This window comes from Ctenopharyngodon idella, chromosome 21, assembly GCF_019924925.1.
Source record: "Ctenopharyngodon idella isolate HZGC_01 chromosome 21, HZGC01, whole genome shotgun sequence".
Lineage (NCBI taxonomy): Eukaryota > Metazoa > Chordata > Actinopteri > Cypriniformes > Xenocyprididae > Ctenopharyngodon > Ctenopharyngodon idella.
Window position 1 is genome coordinate 182,501 of NC_067240.1, and position 26,641 is coordinate 209,141.

Consider the following 26,641-nt stretch of genomic DNA (forward strand, 5'->3'; position numbering starts at 1 on the left):
ACAGACAGGCAGACAAACGGACAGACAGACGGACGGACAGACAGGCAAATGGACAGACAGACGGAGAAAGACAGACAGATGGACGACAGACAGACGGATGGACAGATGGACAGAGAGAGAGAGAGAGAGAGAGAGAGAGAGAGAGAGAGAGATAGACAGACGGACAGAGAGACAGATGGATGGACAGACAGACAGTCAGATGGACAGACAGGCAGACGGACAGAGAGAGAGACAGACGGACAAACAAACAGATGGACAGACAGACAGACGGACAGATGGACAGACAGACAGATATGATATTTTTACTAAAAATTACAAGGTCAAAACAATTTTCTAAAAAATGAAAATGCACTGATGAATCGATCACAGGATCAATAACGTTAGTTTAGAAAACAGATGGGGTGAATTTCATTTCTTGCTCAGTAAATCTGTTTTTCTGTCGCTCATGCAGTGCAGACAGTTTTGTTGATATAAAGGACCGTTCGCACTGATTTGCAGTGATGTTGGCAATTTCAGATGAACTTTTTGCTGGTGCGACTAGACAAAGTCGAGTCACAGTCTGACGACACAGTCGAGATCCACGGCTGTAACGCCGTCAGTGTAGACTTTAATAAGACAGACATTTTTTTGGTTTAGATTTAGATTTCAGAATTTTTTTTATTGTGCATCAGCAAGCACTGTAAAAACATTGATATACAATGGCAAGAACTATAGATGCGTTCATACAAAAACATGCAAAAGAAAAACGATCCTTTTCAAATGTACATAATGAAGGAACGGTTACAGAAAGACACGTGTGGCCAGACATTCCCCAAAGACACTAAAAGAAGAAGAGCATCAATCCGTCCTTCATTTTCCAACCAGATTTAAAATACAAAAACAACATGACATTTAAAAAAAGGTGAATTGCAACACATTTATAAAAACACTAAAGTCATAACGTTTGATCGGATGTTTCCCTCATACAAACGCAGAGCACCCGATCATTATTAGTGTGATGAAATTAACGCAGATTATTAGTGGAAGAGTGACTGCTTTCATATCTAAAAAAAGGGATGATGGGATACTAATGCCGTTTTATCTGCAGATGAAACTTGAGTTCATGCTTGAGTTTCTCAAGGAAGCCACACGTCAGATGAACTTACACTGATCTGGATCAGGGAGAAATCCTGCATGAAGCTTCGATTCGCTCACGGATGAACCGGAGAATCGCTGAGAATCTCCAACAACCTGCAGCCAGGATTTTTGTTCATTTGTGAAAGATACGTGATCAAGTATTAAACGAAACAAACAACCAAAGACAGTAAACAATCACTGATATAAATACAGCCGTATAAAGTCCATCATCAAACACTGGAGATGTGATGAATCTTTTGTTCTGTTCAGTATTTATATTGTAGTAATTAAGATCAGAGTTCTGGAGTGTTTCTGGAGTCCCGTCTGCAGTGTGTGTGTGTGTGTGTGTGTCAGTGTGTTGGTCTTTATAATCGTTCAACAGTGCAACAGTAAACACACACACACACACACACACACACACACACACACACACACTCGTCTACCTGAGAGACGGTAAGACCAAACGCTCAATCACACAAAGGCATACGATGGATCCCACCCGGGTCAGATGGGCGGCACTGCTGTCAGTCATCAGACTGTGGGTGGAGCCTGAGGGGGCGTGGCTGCTACAAGCCGTCCTGCAGTTCTTTAGCTTTAATGAGGATGGCGTGAACATCAGAGATGGGATAATCCTGAAGAACAGCAGACAGAATGGAGGTTAGAGGGCGATATCAGCGTGTGTGTGTGTGTGCGTCTGTGAGTGTGTGTTACCTGCAGTAATCTCATGTTGGTTGTAAAGTCTCCAGCCAGTAACTGATCTCGAATCAGTCTGCAAAAACACAGAGGGAAAACCAGCCAATGTGAAGTCATTGAGGAAGTTTTATACAGTACAGATCTCTTCACAGCAGCTTCACCGATCTTACGTGAGCATGGCGCAGCACACAGGGATGAGGAACTCAAACCGATCCTGATCCGAAAAGAGCGAATCCCAGATCCGGATAACATCTGGAAGCAGGAACTCTTGAGAGAGCAGCAGCGTCAACCAGCGGAAGGTGAAATACTGAGGCTTGATGTTCTGCTCTTGCTGTGGGACAGACAGACAGTGGGACAGGGATTTTTAGTTTGTAGTCCCAACTAGTAGACTTTGTGTTTATGCCACGATAACTCAAAATAATAACCATCAGAACAGGGTTAAAAAGCTTTATCTGACACGTTCAGGTGAAGCGGAAAGCGGAAAACCCATACAAAGAATTACATGTAATTTAAAGTATAGTAATAATAGACGTCTGCTCCTCACCAGTCTCATGTAGAGCTCCGTGTCCTTCTCCTTGAGTTTGGAGAACACGCTCTCCATCTTGAAGGTGATGCCGCACTGCGAGTCGTCCAGGCTTTTGATGAAGTTATCTCTGTTCTCTGACATCAGGTTGGTGAAGCAGAAGAAGGTGTCGGCCTCCGCGTGTTCTACAGACAGAAGAACACGGAAACACATGCACATAAAGACAGGTGGATGGGAACACAGGCATTCTCTTCCAGGAAGCAGTAAATGCGTTACCCTTCCACTGGCTGTTGGGGTCTGTGGCGAAGGTGTAGTAAATGGGACCCACGATCTCGTTCATGCCCTGCACGTAAGCGATGCCCGGGTTGAGTTTGGCGTAGATGAAGAGAATCCGTTCAACCACTTCCCAGTGCGCTTCACAGCCGTTCGGGAGCACCTCGTACTCGTTGGAGGGATACAGGTTTAGTGCCTTCCCTGGAGAACTGACCTGAAGGTGAGAGCAGACGCTTCAGAACACACACGTCCACTGACCACCCCACACACTCACACACACTCACGTTAGTGACGCCGCTGCGGTTCCGGTTGACCGTCTGGGCTTTGAGCGTGGTCTGCTCCACACGCCGCCGCAGCGTCTCGTACTCGTTCTGAGGGTCCAGAATGAGCTGACAGGGAAACTCTGTGGGCCGCTGGAAGAACGCCATGTCTGGGTACAAGCGCCTGACAGCAGACATTCACACAGGAATATTAATATTCATCTCAATCAACACATGTGGGCAAATACTTCTGAATCTGAATCAGCAAATTCTGAAGTAAAAGGTGAAAACAGGTTAAATGCTTGAACACTGATATTTTGTATTAATACCAATATTGAAAATTATTATTAATATTAATTAATTAGATTAATTAATATTGAACATTAACATTAATCTGAATAAGCACACAAACGTGGAAGTAAAAGGTGAAAAGGTAAAATGCTTGAACATTATTTTTTTTTATAAATACTGAACATTAATATTAATTAAATTATTGGAAGTAAAAGGTGAAAAAGGTAAAACACTTGAAATTTAATGTTTTATTAATATTAATATTGAACATTAATACTAATTAATTGGATTATTTTATATTAATATTAATCTGAATCAACAAATGTGGATGTTAAAGATTAAAAAGGTAAAATGCTTAAATAATATTTGTATTAATATTAATTTGATTAATATTAATATTGAATATTAATCTAAATCAACAAATTTGGAAGTAAAAGGTGAAAAAGCACAAATGCTTGAACATTATTATTAATATTCAATAAGTGAATTAATTTATATTACTATTTAACATTAATATTAATCTTAATCAGAACATAAATGTGGAAGTAAAAGGTGAAAAGGCAAAATGCTTGAACATTAATATTAATTAGATTAACATTAATATTGAACATTAATATTAATCCGAATCAACAAATTTGGAAGTAAAAGATGAAAAAAGCTCAAATGCTTGAACATTATTATTAATATTCATTAATTGGATTAATTAATATGAATATTGAACATTAATACTAATTCATTGGATTATTTTATATTAATATTGAACAATAATATTAATCTGAATCAACAAATGTGGATGTTAAAGATTAAAAAGGTAAAATGCTTAAAAAATATTTGTATTAATATTAATTAGATTAACATTAATATTGAGCATTAATATTAATCTGAATCAACAAATTTGGAAGTAAAAAGACGAAAAAGCTCAAATGCTTGAACATTATTATTAATATTCATTAACTGGATTAATTAATATGAATATTGAACATTAATATTAATTAATTGGATTGATTAATATTAATATTGAACAATAATATTAATTTGAATCAGCAAATTTGTAAGTAAAAGGTCAAATGCTTGAACAAATTTGCGCTTGAGTGTCTTTAATATTTTCGAATGAATCAAATGAAGATGAATCTGTGATCAACATTTATTCATTTAATCAAACATTTTATCATTTTAAAACGCCTTTAATCCTAAACAGTCTTCTTCATGTTCAACTCTCTCACCTGACGTCTTTATCGATCTGCAGCAGAACCTCGTTGTCTTTGAAGTACGTGTTCCACCGGCTGTCTGGGTTTGGGTTCAGAGGCTGGAGACGAGAGAAGAGCGTCACATGATCAGTAACACAGGCGTGTCTTCAGAGTTCTGCTCCGTGTAAAGTTCTGAAACTCACGTGATCCTCCAGCGTCACGTCCTCTCGAGACACGCCCAGGTTTGCCTTGGCGATTCCTGGCTGAATGATCATCTCTCTCAAGAACTGGGCGTACAGATCCCTGACCAATCAGATTCGAGCTCATTAGCATAATGACCCTGTGCGAGCAATCGCTGTCTGTGCTCCACAGACGGTCACATGGGACGTTATTTTAGCGTTAAAGCAAAATCAAGCTGTTCATTCGTCATTCTGTAGCTTAATTTCCTCAGAATGTCCTTGAATCAGTGTGTGAAAATGAGAGAACATGCACTTTTACAGTGTGTTTGAAACCATTTAACCACAACACCTGACAAAATCTACCCAAACCTGCTTCTGGAGACGTCCTCATATAAAAACAGTCTAAAATGAAGTAAAAGTGTGTGTAACCTCTGCTTCTTCAGGAAAGAGTCCCATAAGGCCTGATCCGGCGGCAGGTAATTCAGCAGGATCTGTGGGACAATATTTTTGTCAGTTTGACTGAATTCTTCATTGGTTCAGTCACATGATGACGAGTGAAACTCAAGAGACGCGAGACTGACCTTCCAGCACAGAGAGCGGATGCCTCCTTCACACGGGATCCCTGAGAGAGAGAGAGAGAGAGAGAGAGAGAGAGAGAAAGAGTGAGTGTGTGGAGAAACACACGCTAACTCACGCCAACACGCCACACGTACCGCTGAAGCACAGCTCACGTAAAGCCTTCAAATCGATCTTCTGCTCGCTCAGAGAAACCTTGAACTCCTGGATCCTGAGGAACAAGAGAGATCCGTGAACATCTGACCTGATCACATGATCACACAATATTCTGCAGAAGAAAATGATTCATTCATACGAACACTGAACATTCACATTAATCAGAACGAATGTGGAAGGAAAGGGTAAAATGCTTGACATTAATATTTTTTATTAATATAAATAATTATTATATATAACATTTTCAATATTAACTAATTGGATTTAATTAATACTGAACATTAATCTGAATAAAGGTAAAAAGGTAAAATGCTTGAACATTAATTTCTTATTAATATTCAACATTAATATTAATCTGAATCAACAAATGTGTACAAATGCTTGAACAAATTTGCACTTGAGTGTCTTTAATATTTTTGAATGAATCAAATGGAGATGAATCTGATTCCAGGATCATTTATTCATTTAGTCAAACGTTTTATCATTTTAAAACGCCTTTCATCCTAAACGACTTCATCACACACAGTCTTCTTCATGAGAACGACAGTAAATGTTACAGTAACATGTTTTACTTGACTTTCGATATGAGGAACAGAAAGGTTTCGGATCCAGACGTTGTGACAGAATCTAAAAAGTGAAATAAACTCAGACATGAACATTGTGACACAGATCTTTGTGACTTGATCACCTTTAGCTTAAACTCTTTCACAGAAACAGCCGCGGACTCTCGCCGCAGTCACATGATCAAAGCGTCCAATCATGATTCACACACGCTCCAGCGACTAACGGCTCTCTTAAAGGAACAGTTCAGCCAAAAATCACCGTTCTGGCGTCATTTACTCGCTCTCATGCCCTTCGTCTAAACCAGTGTGACTTTCTTTCTTCTGTGTGAACAGAGACGTTTCTCAAAATATCTTCTTTTGAGTTTCACAGAAGAAATAAAGTTTTAACCGAGTCTGAAACAGCTGAAGATCTAGATGAATCGGATTGATTCCTTTGGCATTTTTATTGATTAAACACTTTTAATAAGAACATGAAACAAGTGAGAACTAAGAGACACACGAGCTCAAGCGGCTCATGACTAGCTGGTTAAACTTTCACCTGCGGCTCGAATGGATCCTGTCGCTCATTTACCAGCATCAGACTGATGAATCAACAGAAATGAAGCTTTATGGAAAGACTTACAATCAGATTCTCAATCATTGACACAAACCTCATGATCTGATTACGATTCGATTCAGTTCTGATCTCGAGTCAGTTCGATTCATTTGGATGTACATCAGACACAGTTCACGTCAAAATCTCTCTGAACTGAAGCTGTAAACTCTACAGGAACCGTCAGTCGCTGCATTACTGTAATATTACAGGTCACAGCTGATTTGCATACAAACATTTAAATTGCACATAAGGTATAATAACTTTTTAATGACATAATTATGTTTCTACACCAATTCATTTTTGAAACATTTAAATGGTGACTGCCATTAAAAAATAGTTTTTATGATGGATTTATTCAAACATACATTAAATATTGAAGAACAGTTGAGTAAAAATATAATAAATATGTAATCTAGTGCACATATTTATCAAAATGCTCCTCTCTAGAGTTATTTTTCTAGCTGACTATCAAATTTCTGGTCACTGAATGGTTTTCTGAGGTAAACGTGCCATATTATTAGACAAAAGCATAAATTCATGGGATTTAAAAATCAATATCGGTTCATCAAAATGAGAATTTAAATGAGAGATCTATACTTTTACTTAATACAGCAAATTTCAACTGGTTGATTGTTTAAACTGTCACAAATATATGCTATTGAGCAGCCCTAAACTGCACAATGTGACTCTTAAGCAATTATAAACATTAAAATTAATGACTTTCTGCTCTGAAACAGTGTATACTGTGAAAGGGTTATAAAACTAAACCTGACTGGACTTTTTTGGACATGTTTTACTGTAAATACTGTGGTACATTACTCAAATAAACATGGTAAATACCGCGGTATTACAATGTGAAGCTGAAAGAAAACATATCTTAGTATCTCATGAAAAATACACCTGAATCAGCCGAATGTTTTTTGACTGACACACACACACACACACACACACACACACACTGACACACTCTCTCTCTTACACACACACACACACACACACTTCAGCTGTGTCATCACGCTTCGCCCGCGAGTCTGATATAAATAAGGTCTGTCGAGCGTGTCGATGAAGTAAAGTATGTGTGATCGAATGAAAAGGCGCTTTTTGTCGCGTGTTTATTGTGTTTCTCACCTGTTTTTGTAGGAACTCGACATGTTTGACTGGCACAGTCACGCGCTGCCGGAAAAACAGCACCGGCGGAAACACAGGCGCGCGCACATTAGTTCCGCTCATTACAACACAATTACAAAACATTACAAATCAGCATCACATTACTCGATCATGTTTGTAGTTTAACGGCATGAGAAAACACTCAAACTACTATGAATGACTATTGATGAAAGAAACGCCTGAGATGCGATTGATGGCAATATTTTTTTAATTAGTTGATTAGTGCGTTATTTACTGTTATTAAGGGAAAACTCAAGTCTGATTATATCTGATCACACACTAAAGCAGTGACTGATTCTACATATAGTCTATAAACATATTAAAGATGTGATTTGACTTTAATATGTGTCTATATGTGTATTTATTATATTACAATCAAAAAATAAACGTGCTGTTTCTTGTCAGAATATCCAGAGTAATTAACAGGTTAGATTTTAAAGTGGACGTCTTCATTAACCCACTTTTTAGTACCCCTATCAATCACACCGAACAGGAAGTGATCGTGTCGCGTGCACAGGTGACCCGGATGTGGCGCAGGTTGTGTTGACATCAGAGCGGCGGCGATCATCATCAGATCATGTTCATATTTCTGAGTTTCTTGTGAATCGAAGCGGCGCGTCAGTCGGTGTGCGGGCGTCAGGTAAGAGACAGACGCACACTGCGCTCGCGACAGCCGCTGTCAATCACTCATCGACGATATTAAACTCACTCGATTTATTTAGCTGCTAGCTGCTAGCCCGCGCGCTAACACTCTTCTCAAGATCAACACTTACACAAACATCAGCAGATCAGCACAACAGAAGCGTCCACTTCACTATTAAACGCAGTAGCGATTGAATAGAAGTACCGCCTCATTAGAGCACGTCAGATCGAGTTTAACACGAACACTGTCCCAGTACAGCGAGTGTAAACAACAGCGCAGCCGCAGCAGTAATGAACATATAAACATTAGAATATGACAGAGTGTCATTGTGATTATAGTTGATGATGATGAAGAAGATGTGTGTGTCAATGTTACAATATTCGTCAATTATGAAACGAGTTCGATTCAGCTCAATAACTGTATCTGTCTTGCAACGTTCATCAATTATGAAGAATTCAATTCATTTTCAATGGTGATTCAGTTCAGTTCGATAATGATGTCAATGTTGCTAAGTTCATAATTTATGAAACATTCAATTCAGTTCAATGTTGATTCAATTCAGTTCAATAATGTCAATGTTGCAAAATTAATTATGAAACAAATTCAGTTCAATAACTGTCAATGTTGCAAAGTTCATCAATTATAAATGAATTCAGTTCAGTTCAATGTTGATTTAATTCAGTTCAATAACAGTGTCAATGTTGCAAAATTAATCAATTATGAAGCAAATTCAATTCAATGTTGATTCAATTCAGTTCGATAACCACATCAATGTGGCAAAATTAATCAATTATGAAACCAATTCAGTTCAGTTCAATAACTGTCAGTGTTGCAAAGTTCAATTAATGAGACAAATTCAGTTCAGTTCAATGTTGATTCAATTCAGTTCAATAACAATGTCAATGTTGCAAAATTAATTATGAAACAAATTCAGTTCAATAACTGTCAATGTTGCAAAGTTCATCAATTATGAAGCAAATTCAATTCAATGTTGATTCAATTCAGTTCAATAACAGTGTCAATGTTGCAAAATTAATCAATTATGAAGCAAATTCAATTAAATGTTGATTCAATTCAGTTCGATAACCACATCAATGTGGCAAAATTAATCAGCTATGAAACAAATTCAGTTCAGTTCAATAACTGTCAATGTTGCAAAGTTCAATTAATGAGACAAATTCAGTTCAGTTCAATGTTGATTCAATTCAGTTCAATAACAGTGTCAATGTTGCAAAATTAATCAATTATGAAACCAATTCAGTTCAGTTCAATAACTGTCAATGTTGCAAAGTTCAGTTTATGAGACAAATTCAATTCAGTTCAATGTTGATTCAATTCAGTTCAATAACTGTCAATGTTGCAAAATTAATCAATTATGAAGCAAATTCAATTAAATGTTGATTCAATTCAGTTCGATAACCACATCAATGTGGCAAAATTAATCAGCTATGAAACAAATTCAGTTCAGTTCAATAACTGTCAATGTTGCAAAGTTCAATTAATGAGACAAATTCAGTTCAGTTCAATGTTGATTCAATTCAGTTCAATAACAGTGTCAATGTTGCAAAATTAATCAATTATGAAACCAATTCAGTTCAGTTCAATAACTGTCAATGTTGCAAAGTTCAATTAATGAGACAAATTCAGTTCAGTTCAATGTTGATTCAATTCAGTTCAATAACAGTGTCAATGTTGCAAAATTAATCAATTATGAAACCAATTCAGTTCAGTTCAATAACTGTCAATGTTGCAAAGTTCAATTAATGAGACTAATTCAGTTCAGTTTAATGTTGATTCAATTCAGTTCAATAACAGTGTCAGTGTTGCGAAATTAATCAGTTATGAAACAAATTCAAATTCTGCTGTAAAGCAGCTCTAAAAAGACAATAGAGTTTACAGTTCCAGTTCTCTTCTCATCTGATCTCAGTCAGATCAGTAATATCCCCATCTGACTCATGAATCCTGTCTGTTTCTCTCGTCGCTCAGGTGGAGCGTCTTCTCTTCCATCTCGATGTCTGGCGCCTGAGATCCGGGCCGCAGTCGTGTTGTTGTTCTGTCGTCCTGCTGATCGACCGTCGTCATGGCGACTAAAGTAGGAGACGACCCGGAGAGCCTGATGTCTCTGTGCACCGTCTTCTGCCTGAAGAACCTGCGGAGAACCATGTGCTACAGCGGAGAGCGGAACCGGCTCTGCCTGCGTCCGGACGTCTTCCTGCCCAGCGAGATCTGCGACAGGCTGGTGAACGTGTACGTAGAGGTCGCCGTGAACACGCTTTGATGTGTGACGTGTGCTGACGTGTGACGCTGATGTTTTTGATTGACAGGTACATGGATCTGGTGCACACTGACAGCGACTTTGAGCCGCAGGACGGCTTCTTCCAGCTCTTCAGTGACCCGCGCAGCACCAGAATCACCCGCCTGCAGCTGAGGGAGGATTTGGTCCGGGACCGAGACCTGGAGGCCGTCGGGAAACAGGTGAGGAATGAGCCGAGAACTTCTCCATCATGAAACAGACTGATCTTTTTGTATTGTGATTATCAGACAAGCAAAAATGTAGGGCGAATCTCCGTTCTCTGCAGCTGAGCATGAGGGGCGGGGTTTAAGAGTGTCACCAGAGAGAAGACTGGAAGAGCCAGTTATGACACTCTAATTCAACATTACGAGGTCAAACCAGCTTTCAAAATAAGACATGCATGGATAAAACATTCGTTCTCATGTGCGTCGCATCGAGGGAGTCGAAATACTTTCACTTTCAGTGTTTGTTCTTTCTTTATGGTTGTATAACAGACAGAGCGATCAGGTGAGATGATCACCTGACCGACATACCTTCAGTTTCAGCTTGTGTTGTGTATGATTGTGTGTTCATGATACTGAATAAGTGTTTCAGTTCAGATCAGCACTGGACCGTACAGCTGAAAAAATATAATATATATTCACTTTGAAAGAGCTTAGAATAGTGATTTTTCCAACAAAGAGAGTTCTTAAGTAAATTCAGCCATAAAATACAGTAAAGTTCTTGTTAAAAATAATCAGGGCATAGTTTTTCTCTAAATGAACACAAGGAAAATCATATTTAATCATTTTTATTCATATAACAACAGATGTTTTATATCATTAAGCGATATATACTAGTATACGGGTCATTCTGCAGAACTGGTTCAAATCAGAGTCGGAAACGTCTTGAAAAAAGTGTCTTTTTACACAAATTTTGTATGTATGCAAATTATATAATATCCAAGGCACACACTTTCGTAATTGTACAGTTTATTCTCATATTGTATTTTCAGAAAGTTTTGGAATATTTTTCATCTCCACAAATTTGTCACTACCGAAACACAATAATAAATAATTTAATAAGAAGGGTCACACTGACCTATTAAGATTTTGTCTTCCTTGTAAATATATTTTTTAGCTATTTTTAAAAAAAGTTTTCACAGGTAAATCAATAACAATTACAATTTTAACAATATTTCAAGTGTAATTTATGAGATTTGTTGTATTTTGAATCCAATCTTTCTTTGTAAAAGTCATAAAGTTCATCAAACTGATTTCAAAGTGAAGGATTCATTAGTTTGAATAAACATTGAACCAAACACTATAATAACATCTTAGTTGATCATTCAATATACTTTATTTTTGACAAAACATCCCATGTTTCGGTCGTGACTGCACATTTCAGTAGTGACGGTAATGTGTTGGTAGTGACCACATCACATGACATTATGCGTTCACTTTTGTCACTACCAAAACAATGAAGACATGTTTCGGTTGTGACTGTTTCGGTAGTGACAATTTTTGATATTTTTGAGCCGCTCAAAGATGCTAATCAGCACATGGTTAGCTAGCACAGTTCTGAACAGTTGTACACACATAAAAACTACATTTTATGGAATAACACCCAAAAAGTTTGCTTAATTACAGAAAAAAGGTGTTTGTTAGTGACGTTCCTTAAAGTTCCACACAGATTTTCAGACTTTCGAACACATTTAACTCAGAATGATGGTCCTATCTACTGTGAAAGAGAGGCGATGAGAGGGAGGGACACAGGAATATTTCCTGATCAAAAATGTAGAAGTGTGTTAAAATCAGTCTCAGACAATGAAAAACACACACTGTTTCGGTAGTGACATGAACATGCAGGACACATTCTTTTACATAAAGATTCATGATTTAAAAATGAAATATAATTTTTTTTAAACTTTACTTTTTTAAAAAAAAAAATCAAAAATATATTTTTAAAAACAACAACGGAAAAAAATTCACAAATTATTTCAATATCATTTTCACAAGTTGAGATTTAGGGGTCAGGGTTCAGGACAGACTCCTCCTAATTGAAAGTACCCAATAAATGATGATTTTATATATATTAATCTTACTAATATTTTAAATATTATTGTGGGATTCAATAGATAATAGAAGGATCTTAGTAAACATCTAAAATTTGAATACTTAAATGCTTTTTAAATGTGTTTTTTGGTTGTGGGACAGCAGTTTACATCACTTCTGTAGAATGGCCTATAAATAGCAAATCTCAACAGATTGATTGTTTATACTGTGTTAAATATGTTAAAATATATGTTATTACACAACTCTATGACTATAAAACATTAAGATATTATATACATTAAAATCATGATTTTCTAAACAATGTATTGTGAAAAGCGCTATGCAAATAAATCTGACTTGACTCAATGTTTTTACCTAAACAACCGAGACTTTTCTGAGTGACTTGAATGAATTTTGAATCGATTCATTGAACTGTTCAGTTTAAAGGAACTGATTTGCTGGAATGAACTGAATTTCTTCCAACAAAACCACTACTGAATCTGAGATGCTTTTCAGAAACGATCTCAAACTGGTTTAGATTTAGATCGTCTGCAGACACTCCAGGTCTGTCCTTCACTGATTCATGTGAAATCTGTGTGTGAATCCATGCCTCCTTCACTGATGTGTGCAGGATCTGATCGAGCTCCATCTGACCTACTGTAACCATCTGACGGCGCGCGGCCTGCGGACGCTCTCCAACTTCAGACACTCGCTGCTGTCGCTCAGTCTGTTCGGCTGCTCCAACATCTTCTTCAAGAAGGTCGGTGGGCCGCTGGCGTATGGCGAGGAGGACGACGATCTGGAGGAGGGTCTGCGCCCGCACACGGTGGACCAGAACTTCAGCTTCCAGGGCTTCAACCGTCTGCGTCTGCTGAATCTGGGCGGCCTGACGCCGGAGGTGGACGTGGAGGCGCTGCTGAGGCCGCTGCCGTCGCTGAGCTCTCTGGACCTGTCGGGCGTCCATCTGCCCCGGCCGGCGTTCCTCACGCAGTGGAAGGAGCGTCTGGCGTCTCTGGTGCTGTATAACGTGGAGCTGACGGAGGAACTGATCCACACGCTGCTGCAGATGAGCCGACTGAGGTGAGAGAGACGTCTGATCCGTTTACACACACGCTCTGAAGTCTTTAATGAGTTTGAAAGACAATGATTCTAAACTCCACTAGATCAGTGAGACGTTTTCCTCCTCTCTGTCCTCAGACACCTGGATATCTCACGAGAGAACCAGAGGACGTCTAAATTCAAGATGACGAGGAAGATCTTGAGCAGCATCGCTCAGGGTTTGGTCAATCTGGTGTCTCTGGACATCTCTGGACACATCATGCTGGATAACTGCACAGTGCCGGCGTTTGAGGACGCCATGGGCCGGCCGAGGTGAAGACGCCCACCGAACACACACATCCCACAGTGTCGTTCTCTCCGTGTTTATCTGAGCGTGTGTGTTTGTGTGTTTTGCAGCATCGAGCCGTGTAAGAGCAGCATCTACCCGTTCCAGGAGCTGAAGAGGCCGCTGCAGTTCTTGGGCCTGTACAACACCACGCTCTGCACCGTCACACACATACCGGCGTACAAGGTGCCACGCACACACACACACACACACACACTGTGTTTGTTTGTGTCCAGTGCTCTAATCAACTGTGTGTTCAGGTCACCGGCTCCAAGAACGAGGATCAGATTCTGAACGCTATCGAGGCGTACACCGAGCAACGGCCCGAACTCGCCCATCGAGCCATTAACCAGCTGTTTGACATCGCCAGAATTCAGCACTGCAGTCAACTGCTGCGAGCACTGCAGGTCTCACACACACACACACACACACACACACACAATTATCAAACAATTTCAGTTCAAGTTCAGTTTTCATCTGGCAGTGTCAGTGCAGTCAGATCAGTAATATTACTGAATATTAAGTGTCTTTTAAACCGTATGAAGTGCAGTCATGTGATCTCTGACGGCAGTATCCCCAATGCACACGCGTGTGTCACATGTCACGTGTGTCTGTGTGTGTTTCAGCTGGTGATCACAGCGCTGAAGACTCATAAATATGACAAGAGCATTCAGGTGACGGGCAGCGCCGCTCTGTTTTACCTCACCAACACGGAGTACCGCAGTGACCAGAGTGTGCGTCTGCGCAGACAGGTCATACAGGTGGTGCTCAACGGCATGGAGCAGTACCAGGAGGTCACGGTGAGGTCATTGAGTTTTACAGGATTATTCTGGCGACCACAAACAGCTAGTTTGTGTTCTGTTTCAGACTGTACTGAGCTTCAGATGCGTGAAGACTGAGTGTGTGTGTGTGTGTGTGTGTGTGTGTGCAGGTTCAGAGGAACTGCTGCCTGACGCTGTGTAACTTCAGTATTCCGGAGGAGCTGGAGTTTCAGTATCACAGAGTCAATCTGCTGCTGCTGAAGATCCTGGAGCCGGCGCGTCAGGACGAGTCCATCCAGCGCATCGCCGTCCACCTGTGCAACGCTCTCGTCTGTCAGGTCGACAACGACCACAAAGAAGCCGTCGGCAAGATGGGATTCGTCAAGGTGGTGTGCTGTTCAGATGTTCGCTCCTTCTCCTCCTGCGCTTAAAGGGCCAGTTCACCTGAAAATGCGTATCTGTGTTGAAACACATGAAGATATTTCTTTCTTTCTTTCTATGATCTTACCATTTCTGATCTTACAAAATCTATCTATCGTCACGTTAAAACATTCTAGCATTGTGTAAAACTCATGTTAGCAACGTGCTAGCAACATACTAGCAATGTGCTAATTATTATTATAGCAAAATGCTAGCAACGGCTGCGTCCGAAATCGCGTACTGTCTGAGTAGGTGCTACATTTGAATTTAAATTTACTTCACGACCGTTGAAAAAGTATGTTCTCTATAGTACGAATACGTGTAGTATGAATGAATTCGGACATCTACATCCGCTATTTTGTTACTGTCACATGACCTACCAGCGTCAGTTATGTCCCTTCAACTACATTCACAAATCCTCTCCTGTGGCCTCATGGGATAGTAAAGTGTCCATCGTATGCACTTCAGAATCTCGCTGGATGTAGTAAGTCATCCAGGTATTTTTCGCCTACTCTTTTTCAAATACTATGAATTCGGACATACTGCTCTGTTCGCATACTGTTTTTCATGTACTAGATAGTAGAGAAGGATTCGATTTCGGACCCAGCGAACATGTTCAATCATGCTAGCAATATGCTAGCAATGTGTTAATCATGTTAGCAACATGCTAATCATGTTAGCAAAATGTTAACAGCATGTTAAATCATGTTAGCAACATGTTAAATCATGCTAACAAAATGTTAATCATGTTAGCAACATGTAAGCATCGTTAATTCATGTTAGCAATAGGGCTGCACAGCGATTAATTGCGATTAATCGTTTGCAAAATAAAAGTCTGTGTTTACGTAATCTGTGTGTGTGTTCTATGTATAATAATTATGTATATATAAATACACATGTATAAATTTAAGAAATACATGCATGTATAAATAAATATATATTTATAAATATATTTTATATATAAATATAATTTTTTTCTTAAATATATACGTGTGTGTATTTATATATACATAATTATTATACACAGAACACACATATATATTACGTAAACACAGACTTTTATTTTGCAAACGATTAATCGCGATTAATCGTTGTGCAGCCCTAGTTAGCACCATGTTAATCATGTTAGCAAAATGTTAACAGCATGTTAAATCATGTTAGCAACATGTTAAATCATGCTAACAAAATGCTAATCATGTTAGCAACATGCGAATTCATGCTAGCAACATGATAATCATGCCAATAACATGTTAGCAATGTGTCAATTCATGTTAACATATGTGCTAATAATGTTAACAACATGCTAGCAACGTGCTTAATCGTGTTAGCCACGTTAGCAATGTGTTAAATCATGTTAACGACATGGTAATCATGTTACCAACATGTTAGCAAACTTGCAACTATCTATCTATCTGTCTGTTTTTCTGATAGACTATTGCGTTCAAATTGTTCAACTTTAAACTACTTTAAGCTTCATACTTCAAACTGAAAACCTTCAAACTTCAAGATTTTAAAACTTCTTCAAACTTTCTGGTCCGGCTTTCTCAAGCCAACTTAAAGTTTGTCATGACAAACTTTTTTTATCTAGTTTGTCTTGTGGCGCTTGAATGGTTTAAAAGCATTAGCGTGATTAAGAGCGTGATCATATATCGTAACGTTAGCCAAATTGTGACAGGAAAAACAGATGCTGCATTAATTGTTAAATATTTTTAACCTGGAAAACTGTAAAAAATAATTGCATGCTTTAACACGCTAATTTTGACAGCACTCATTTATATACATATATCTACCAATTCTAATACATAAAATTAATTTGTCTAACACTGTTTTACAGTGAAGTGACAATAATCGCCATATGGGAACTGCAGTGATGCGTTTCCTGTTTTAAGAGGAGATATTGATAGTTTTTGGTCCGTTTCCTGTTATGATGTGATTTCTCGTGCATGTTGGATTGTCGGCTCATCTAACAGTTTGTCTGGTTTGTGTCACAGACGATGCTGAATCTGATCCAGAAGAAGCTGCAGGACAGAATGGTGCGTCATTACTGAACACTGCTATCGGTTTTGTTCAGTGGTTTTCTGTATACACATGAGAAACACTGCAAGACGGCTTTATTTGTTTCCAGTGAATGTGTGTGTTATGAAGTCAGGAGCGTTTGATGACGTTTACTGTCGTGTGTTCAGTGTGATCAGGTGATGGAGTTCTCCTGGAGCGCGCTGTGGAACATCACCGACGAGACGCCGGATAACTGCCAGATGTTTCTGGAGTGTAACGGCATGAACCTCTTCCTGGAGTGTCTGAAGGTGCGCGGTCGATCACTGGCTGTGTTAGGAACGCTAGCGTACTGCTGCGGCCTCTGTACGGCCGTGTTCGGCAGGTTTGGTTGGATCAAAGCGAACTCTAGTGTTAGTGCGGTTCAGTTGAATAAGTGTGAACGCTTCAATCTGAACCACACCAGAAAAGCTGCTTTAAGTGTATATGCCGCGTTCCAAACACACCCTGGATAACCTTTAGCGTCACATGACCCGTTTTCATCTGCTTTTACTTCACCCGTCTGATTTCTGCTCGCCCGCAGGAGTTTCCTGATAAACAGGAACTGCACCGAAACATGCTGGGGCTGCTGGGTAACGTGGCCGAGGTGAAAGCGCTGAGACCGCAGCTGCTGACGAAGCAGTTCATCAGCGTCTTCAGGTGTGACAGTCGTTCAGTGTGTGGGTCAGCGGTCAGTGTGAGTGTGTGTGTGTGACGCTGGCGTCTCTCTCTGTCTCAGTGAGCTGCTGGACAGTAAGGCGGACGGCATCGAGGTGTCCTATAACGCCTGCGGAGTTCTGTCGCACATCATGTTTGACGGGCCCGATGCCTGGGACATGGAGGAGCCCAAGAGGTCACATGTCATGGACAAAATGTGGGCGGCCATCCGAAGCTGGGACGTTAGCTCGCGACGCAACATCAACTACAGGTGTGTGAGCCTGATCCTCGCCGTGCTAACGAAATACAGATTGATTAGCAAATGATTTGAGAGATCACTGACCTCATCACTGTCCGTCTGCAGGTCGTTTGAGCCCATCCTGCGTCTTCTCCCTCAGAGCGGCGCTCCGGTCAGTCAGCATTGGGCCACATGGGCGCTTTATAACCTGGTGTCAGTTTACCGTGAGTATTTCACATATATATGCTTCAGTTGAGTTTGGTCATTTTTTATTGCGATGAGCCTGAAACTCCTCGTGACGACGGACACACTCTCGTTCAGATCTGTAACATGTAATGGATGTTTCTCTCCTTCTCGTCCTGCAGCGAGTAAATACTGCCCTCTGCTGATAAAGGAGGGAGGAATCATTCTGCTGCAGAAAGTTCTAGAGCTGGAATCTTCTCACCAAGAGACCAAGGACATGGCGCGGTACTGACACACACTCACACACACACACACACGCTCACACACACACTCACTCGCTCACACACACACTCGCTCACACACTCACACACACACACACACACACACACACACACACACACACACACACACACTCTCTCACACACACACACACACACACACACACACACACACACACACACTCTCACACACACACACACACACACTCTCTCTCACACACACACACACACACTCACTCACTCACTCACTCACACACACAGTCACTCACTCACTCACACACACACTCACTCTCACACACACTCACTCTCACACAGTCACTCACACACACACACACTCACTCACTCACTCAATCACTCTCTCACACACACACACACACACACACTCACTCACACACACACTCGCTCACACACTCTCACTCACACACACACTCGCTCACACACTCTCACTCACACTCGCTCACACACTCACTCACACACACACTCACACACACTCTCGCCCACACACACTATCACACTCACACACACACTCACTCGCTCACTCACTCGCTCACACACACACACTCGCTCACACACACACACACTCGCTCACACACTCTCACTCACGCTCACACACACACACACTCGCTCACACACTCTCACTCACGCTCACACACACACTCGCTCACACACACACTCACACACACTCTCGCCCACACACACTATCACACTCACACACACACTCACTCGCTCACACACACACACACACACACACTCGCTCACACACTCGCTCACACACTCTCACTCACACACACACACACACACACTCACTCGCTCACACACACTCGCTCACACACTCTCACTCACACTCACACACACACACACACACTCACACACACACTCGCTCACACTCTCACTCACACTCACACTCACACACACACTCGCTCACACTCTCACTCACACTCACACTCACACACACACTCGCTCACACACACACACACTCTCGCCCACACACACTATCACACTCACACACACACACACACTCACACACACACTCGCTCACACTCACACACACACTCACACTCACACACACACTCGCTCACACACACACTCACACTCACACACACACTCACTCGCTCACACACACACACACAGTATCTTTATAGGGTATATTATGGTAATAATTGTACTGTCATTAACCCACAATTATGAATTATGAATTAATAATGCTGATTTCAATCTGGCATAATAAGTGGCACATAAAGCAGCGAGTGAATTTGACTGTGAATCGTGTTCATGAATTATGAATTATCCTCATGCTGAATGTTTGTCTCGTCACATGTGAGTTTGCAGCTGATTTGTCGTGTGTTTGTGTGCAGGAAAGTGATGGATCAGTGTGAGAACTTCAAGGAGGATCCCATGGACACCAGCAGGTAAAGGTGCAGCGGACTTCATCTGATAATGATGATGATGATGATCCTCACTGGCACTGACGGCACGGATCAGGACGAGGACGTCACGCTGCTCTCCTACAACACACGTCTGTCACACTACAGTGAGGTCACGAGTGCGTGCGTGTGTGTGTGTGTCGGGCTTGTTTCTGTGTTGCACATGGACAGCAGTGACAGCTGCGTCATTCTAGGGGTGTTTTCTTTCTGTTTTTATTTGTGCCCGAGTGAATGTGTGTGTGTGTGTGTGTGTGTGTGTGTGTGAGGACGATCTGCTCGTGTCCTTGTCAGGATCAACCATGATTATTTGTCTGGCGTCTTCAGAGAGACGGACCCGTGCGTTTCTCTGCCGCATAAGCTTCTCTCTGTGATCATCAAGCCCGGGATCGATCAGAAAGCGCCGTCGAGCCGCTCGGTTCCTCTCCTCGTGTCGGGAAGAAAGTTCTCTGGGTTTGTTCCGTCTGGATGTTTTTTATTGAAACTATTAAAAGACTCCCGGTTGGAAATCTCACACACGTTCTCAGAATTCAATCACACATCTATCATTAAAGCGATTATCTTTTGGGGAAGTTCATCGTTTTTTTGTTTCTTCTGTTGTATTTTTAATCATAATCACTTTTTATTTGCAATCTCATTATGAAGCTGATCGATTCGCAGTCGGAGTCAGCGTTTGCGTGTGTTTATCTCCAGGAACGATGATGGTTTATCAGACGTGCTTTTATCTGTGCTGTTAAATTGTTTTTCTACACGGTTTTGAACTGCAATAAAACCATGATGTACTGAAGTAAGATGTCCACACAACACTGGGTGTAAAGAGAGATTAATAATAATAATAATAATAATAGTTGTCAAACACTCTGTTACAGTCGTCTGGCTGCTGTCTTTATTTCTTACAGATGATGATGATTATGTCATCATAACTTATCAAGTGTGTTTTTAGATCAGTGATGATGTTAAACAACTCTTTTCAACAGTTCCCGCTGTTCTAATATTTAAATATCTGTGCTTTTCGGTTAAAAAGGTTTAAAATTTTAGGGGAAAATGTTAGATAAAGTTTTCCCCCTCATTTGTGTAAATGTGTCTGTTTAAAAACAAAAGTGTGATTGTTTCATGACATCATGGTTCATGCGTGAACCGGATTACTGACTGCTGCTAGATCCGGATCCGGATCAGACCGTCTCTGCACCGCAGGTAAGACTCACGTGATTAATATGGAGCAGATATGTGCACAATTATTCATTAGGCAGGGAATATTTGCACTTTCTAAATTGCACAGAAGCCATTTAAACTGGCAAAAACTACCATAGAGCTTTTCAAATGTGCCGACACTTTATCTATTTTTATTTCTATATTTTATCATTGCCCTATCCCTTAGTTTCAATATATATTATGGTATATACATGGTACTCTTATGTAGCCTACATTCAGTTACGTGTAGCTTGTAATATTATAACCAGTTCTGGGTAGTAACTGATTTCATGTAATCTGGATTATGTCATCAGACTCCAAAGGTTTAGTACTTGTAATTAGATTATATTATGTTTTAAAATGCTCATGATGAGATTAGTTGCTTTTTATGGAGGACATGCTTACATGTTACAATGGCAGTAAATTATTCAAAATTTGTTTCTCCCTAATTCTTTTTACTCTTAAATTTTCCTTTCTAAATAATCCTAGACTGTTTAGCTTTGACGGTGTTCACAATATAAAATGGTCATGTAAGTAAATTTGTGATGCTTCTAAAATTATACAGAAACGAGATGAATAATTATGCAAGTTACTAAACATATAATATATAGCTGTGAAACACCGTCTTCATCATTTCCAGTGACCTTCACAAATTATTGTTTTCATGTTTATTATTGTTTATGTAAGCAGGGATTCCCAAACTTTTTTTTGTCAGACAAACCCTTTTTCATTACAGTATTTACTCCTGAGATTTTAAATCAAAAGTAATCAAAAAGTAATTTAGTAATTTAGTTTACATTACTAATTTTCGTCATGTAATTTGTAATCTGTACTAGACTACAATTTGCAATTAATTGCAAATTGTAATTCATTCTCAGGTTTGGTAAATCAAACCCATATTTTTCCATGTTCATGTTTTTGCGGTTTGTGTGTACAGACGTGTTTTTATATTATTTCTTAAATTAATGTTATTAATATGGAAGCCTTTTTCTGCCACATAAGAAAAATATGATAAATCGTAATTGTGACTTTTTATTTAAATTTTTAATGTCGTAATTATGAAACGTCATAGTTTAAAATTTTACGTATTTGGACTTAATTTCGATTTATGTATTAATTTTGATTTACAAAAGCGTGCTTTTTTTTTTCTAATGAGGCGTAAATTGTTCCACATTCGGCCGGTCGTAAACGTCAAACGTCTGTGATTGTCGCGATCGCGCGCCCGGAGACTGACAGGAAAAGGCGCGAATTACTGAGGTAAGACACTTCACGACAAATAATAGTATTACCTTCCCTGAAGGTTTAAGAAACAATTAAAAACTGAATATTGAGTGCTTAATGACGTTTAGTTGGGGGTCAGATACAGGTAAGCAGTCGATCATGTGCTTCATATTAGAGATTTAATTCACTCTAGCAATGTACGACTTTTTGATTGGTGGTTGATGCACAAGTTTAGGCTTATCATTAAAGATTTTGATGAGAAAACAATGACTTTTAGATACTTGACTGACATGAAACAAAACATTCATCATGCTAACAGTAAATCATTTCTACTTTATTCATTGTATTCACATATGTCTACACGTTTGTGATTATTTTTAAATATAATAATTCCACTGTTGTACATATGCTGAAGCCTGAGCAGAAAAAAAACTATTCTACATGGTGTCTAGAGGTGAATATTATAGCCATATGTACATCATTTAAGCATAGTTATTGTACAAAGATAAAATGTTTTTTTTATTTTTTATCATTTACTTATTTTTCAGCTGTGCAGGTGAGTTGTAATCTGTACATACACTCTCACAAACACACAGTTTTGTCTCATTAGCCTTATACAACCATATACTGTACATTAACTATATTCCATATTTATGTTTTTCCATTCCAGACTATGCGCTCAGAGACATATGATAATGTTCTGCTCGTTTTCTGTTCTTTTGCAGGACGTCACAAATGCAGACGGATCACTCGTTGTCAAGCCAGCGAATCAGTGACCCTTAAATGTCAATCAGACTTTCTCAAGGCAGCTGGAGCATCAACATGATCCGCTTCAGCATTGCCCTCATGCAGATAATCCAGCCGTTTTGAGGGATCATTGCAGTCCTACATGTCAGGAATCGCTTTGGAGAGCGAGCAGTCTGTACCCTCTTCTTTAGTGCTGGATGATCCAGCATCTTCAGAGCTTGTGTTCTCTTTCTCCTTTTCACCCTCTGTTGTTTCTTTCTCATCCTCGGTCTCGACGGGCAGCAGTGGGGTCAGATCCAAGAAGGGTTTGTGGCGTGGAGTTATGGGTTTGACTGTGTTTTGGGCTTGGATTTGGCTGTTATCGCTTACTGGCTTTGGTTTAAGTTTTGGTGCATCTATCCGGGTTGAAGTTGATTTTACAGCAGCATCTCTGACAATCGTCGGCAAGTTTTCCTCCCATGCTGGACAATCCTCACTTATTTCAACCGGTAAAAATTCTTCTGAAAAACTCAGCGTCGTCAGCGAATGGTTGAGGATCGCTCGCCCGTTGTTCTGTACGTGTTGGCGCAGGTTCTTTGAAAGTAACCCGAGGAGTCCTGACAACTTCGATCTCTTCTTCTCTCTCCATCCGCTCGACAGGTTCGCAGGGTGACGAAGATGCGCTGTTTCTAAAGAAATCCGTGATTTCTTCCAGCTCTTCTGCCTGATTTTCCACTTCCGCTTTGTGGCGTTCCACGAATCCAGTGAGTCTGAAAGGGTCATGCCGTTCTTCAGGACGCCTGAAGTCGTTCTCCGTGGCCTGAGTCTCAACCTTGAGCACGAACTTCTCCAGATAGCCTCTGTCCTCGGAGTCAGACTCTTGACTGTGGAAGGATTTCTCAGAGGTCACGCTCTCGGCGTCATCATCCTTCTTCTTCCTGGTCCCGATGGCATCCGCGTACAGATCCGAGTACAAAAACGCCAAGGCTTTGGGCTCCTCCAGCAGGTTGGGGTCGATGATTTTCTGAGGACTTTCAGGAAGGTATATGGGAGTGAGGACCGACTCCTCGCTTCCAAACAACGCGCTGCCGCTTTCCTTCAGAGAGGATTTGGACGGCACCCTTCCCTTTTCGCCAACACTCGCAGCAGTATCGAGACTGTGTGGCTCGCCCCCTCCACCGTAAAACACATCGTCCAAGTGTTCACCAGAAATGTCTAGCATACTCACAGCTGAGGAGACACCGGGGCCTGGTTCCACATCAGGAGCATTATCGGCGTCTTCTGTGATCTTTTCCTCTGTTTGCTGCTGGGCTTCATCAACGGGCGTCGCTCCCGATGGCGCTTGATTGTCAAGGAGTGTGAACTTCTCAAAGTAGTCTTCAGCTGTCGTGCCTCTTCGAGGGACTTGGACATGAGGGAATGAGACTAAGGGCTCTGGTATCACTGAAGGGATCTTCTCAGTTTCAGAATGAACATCCAGCTCAGGTTCATCTGGGATCTCTGTGTATTTCACGGTAGGTGTCTCCTCAAGGTAGTACAAATTGTCTTCCAGACCTTTGCTTTCCTCTTCGTCCACCGTGGACACTTTCAGCGAAGCAATGATGTTTAGTATCTCGGATCCTTCAGAGACTAGACTGAACAGACGCTCTTCTTTTAGATCTGCCGTTTTGTGCTCTTCTGCTCCCTCCGCGGCATCACATTAGGCACGGACACTTCTACCATGGCCGGTCTCTCTGCTTCCGCCAGAATTTCGCGGCTGACTTGCGGAAGAGTCTTTGTTTTCTCAGATCTTTGCTTTTTCTTCCTTCTGCTCATCAGTTCTTCATCCATAATGAACACAATCCTGCCAGCCGTTCCAGAAGTGCAGGGAGGATATGCGGGTTCTGCGTTGAACTCGGAGGCCCACGGCGTAGAGCAGCGGCTGGAAGCGGTTTCCCAAACAATCCCGCTATCCTCGCTCTGGACCGTGACCATGGAGAAGGATGGATCCATCATCAGGCAGTGGAGTTTGGGCTTCACAGCACCATCCTGGACGACCTCTCTCAGACTGCAAAGTATTTCACACCAAATTCATCATTGAGAAATGTATTAGTCTGATATTTGTGAAGTTATGTCAGAAAAGTAATGCATGTAATCCTACTCATGAAGGTCCCTGATCTCCTCTAAGCTCTCTAATGTTCTCACCTGTTGCTCAAATCCTTCAGTGCGTCGTTCAGCGGTTCCAGTTCTTCCGCCGGCATGTCGTCCTCCAGTGCTGTCATCTGGCTTTCCGGATCCATTATTTCCATTGTTTCCATTTTCTTGCAGGCTGCATTAATCAGAGGCGCTTCGCAGGCGAACGGGTCGCTCTCTTCATGTCATTTCAGCTGTGGGAATGTTCTCTTGCTCAGCATTATCTGTAAATAGCCTGACACGGGCGTCCAGTCTTCAGCTGTAGAACGCAGTAAGGAGGCGCAGTGCATCTACTTGCAGGTGTCAGTCATTCTCAAAGGGTGAAATTTTAATTGTGCTGCAAGACTTTGGTAAGAGTTGTGCACCTTCATCTGGTGTCACATTATGAAAGCATGCATTGGGTTTTTTGCCTCTCCTTGCCAAACCTAAAAATACTTCACAGATACGTGAGCTTCTCGGAGGCGCTGCGGGTCACGACGAGTTGAAGGGAAACAGACTCTTCGCAGATGTTTATCACCATTAAACTGCAGAAGTCAAGCCGGTTGCTTCTGAAAGGCTGTTTTTGGGTGTTGTGTTGCAGCGGTAAATCAGTGCAACAGCTGATTTTTTGCTTTTATATCTTTAGATTTATTTTGAATCGCATTTTCCCAGCGAGAGATTCTTGTGTGAACTTTTTAGAGTTCACATGGTTATGGAAAGTGTAAAAATTGTGAAATTTCTATTGTAAATACATTCTTATTATGCTGATTTGTAAAATATTTAATTGCTTTTGTGAGTGTATAAACTGGTGAAAATGTATGTGAAGAAAAGAAAATCAATCTGAACCTGTTGAAAGTTGGAAGATGCCTTTAAATCTCTGTTCATGTGTGATGAAAAACAGATGCAGGGTTCCTGATTCTGCGTCACCTGCTGATGTCTGTCACTGCAGATATGTGTGAGTGTGTAACACAAGATCAGGTGAAATCAGAAACTTAAAGAGTGAGTGTGTGTGTGTGTGTGTGTGTGTGTGTGTGTGAGTGAGTGTGTGTGTGTGTGTGTGTGTTCAGAGATGCTTTGTTGACGTAATTGAAGTCATCATCAGTAAATCAGTAAAAAGACATAATTTTCTTTTTTGAGTGAACCGTCTCTCTTGAATATTATTCAGCCTAATTAGGCTACTATTTACAAGAATTTCAAACTGGTTCAAACTGAATTTTTGACCATAGCATGGTGAATGGACAAATTAATCGTGTGTTGCATTTCCGGCTCGTGTCCACTAGAGGGCAGACGGACTGGATGTGATTGACGTGAGCATTATGATTGCCTTTACTGACTTTTAAATCAGTGATCCGTTACTGCGTGTAGCTCAAGTAAAGCTGTTCGTTTGCGATACCATAACACACAACATGTAGTATTTGAAGCTCTCGTGTC

At 40.6% G+C, this 26,641-nt stretch overlaps 2 protein-coding genes and 1 long non-coding RNA gene across 3 annotated transcripts; 1 reads left to right on the forward strand and 2 right to left on the reverse strand.

Moving 5' to 3' along the window:
• Positions 1 to 637: 637 nt before the first annotated feature.
• On the reverse strand, positions 638 to 7,711 carry tbc1d13 (TBC1 domain family, member 13). Its single transcript, XM_051878372.1, has 12 exons — positions 7,541 to 7,711; positions 5,236 to 5,309; positions 5,104 to 5,144; positions 4,952 to 5,013; positions 4,547 to 4,646; positions 4,380 to 4,462; positions 2,890 to 3,049; positions 2,609 to 2,819; positions 2,354 to 2,517; positions 1,980 to 2,140; positions 1,828 to 1,885; positions 638 to 1,748 (listed from the first exon to the last, which is right to left on the reverse strand). The coding sequence occupies exons 1-12, from the start codon at positions 7,561 to 7,563 to the stop codon at positions 1,683 to 1,685; spliced, it is 1,203 nt and encodes a 400-aa protein (XP_051734332.1). The 5' UTR covers positions 7,564 to 7,711; the 3' UTR covers positions 638 to 1,682.
• Positions 7,712 to 8,056: 345 nt separating this feature from the next.
• On the forward strand, positions 8,057 to 20,789 carry zer1 (zyg-11 related, cell cycle regulator). The gene is made up of 16 exons (XM_051878368.1): positions 8,057 to 8,219; positions 10,209 to 10,469; positions 10,547 to 10,697; positions 13,180 to 13,628; positions 13,746 to 13,919; positions 14,004 to 14,118; positions 14,193 to 14,339; positions 14,559 to 14,732; positions 14,864 to 15,079; positions 17,105 to 17,146; positions 17,297 to 17,416; positions 17,689 to 17,804; positions 17,884 to 18,072; positions 18,166 to 18,263; positions 18,405 to 18,507; positions 19,856 to 20,789. The coding sequence occupies exons 2-16, from the start codon at positions 10,303 to 10,305 to the stop codon at positions 19,911 to 19,913; spliced, it is 2,319 nt and encodes a 772-aa protein (XP_051734328.1). The 5' UTR covers positions 8,057 to 8,219; positions 10,209 to 10,302; the 3' UTR covers positions 19,914 to 20,789.
• On the reverse strand, positions 20,044 to 26,366 carry LOC127504049 (uncharacterized). The gene is made up of 2 exons (XR_007927283.1): positions 25,244 to 26,366; positions 20,044 to 25,106 (listed from the first exon to the last, which is right to left on the reverse strand). It is a non-coding gene; the product is annotated as an uncharacterized LOC127504049 (long non-coding RNA).
• Positions 26,367 to 26,641: the final 275 nt, after the last annotated feature.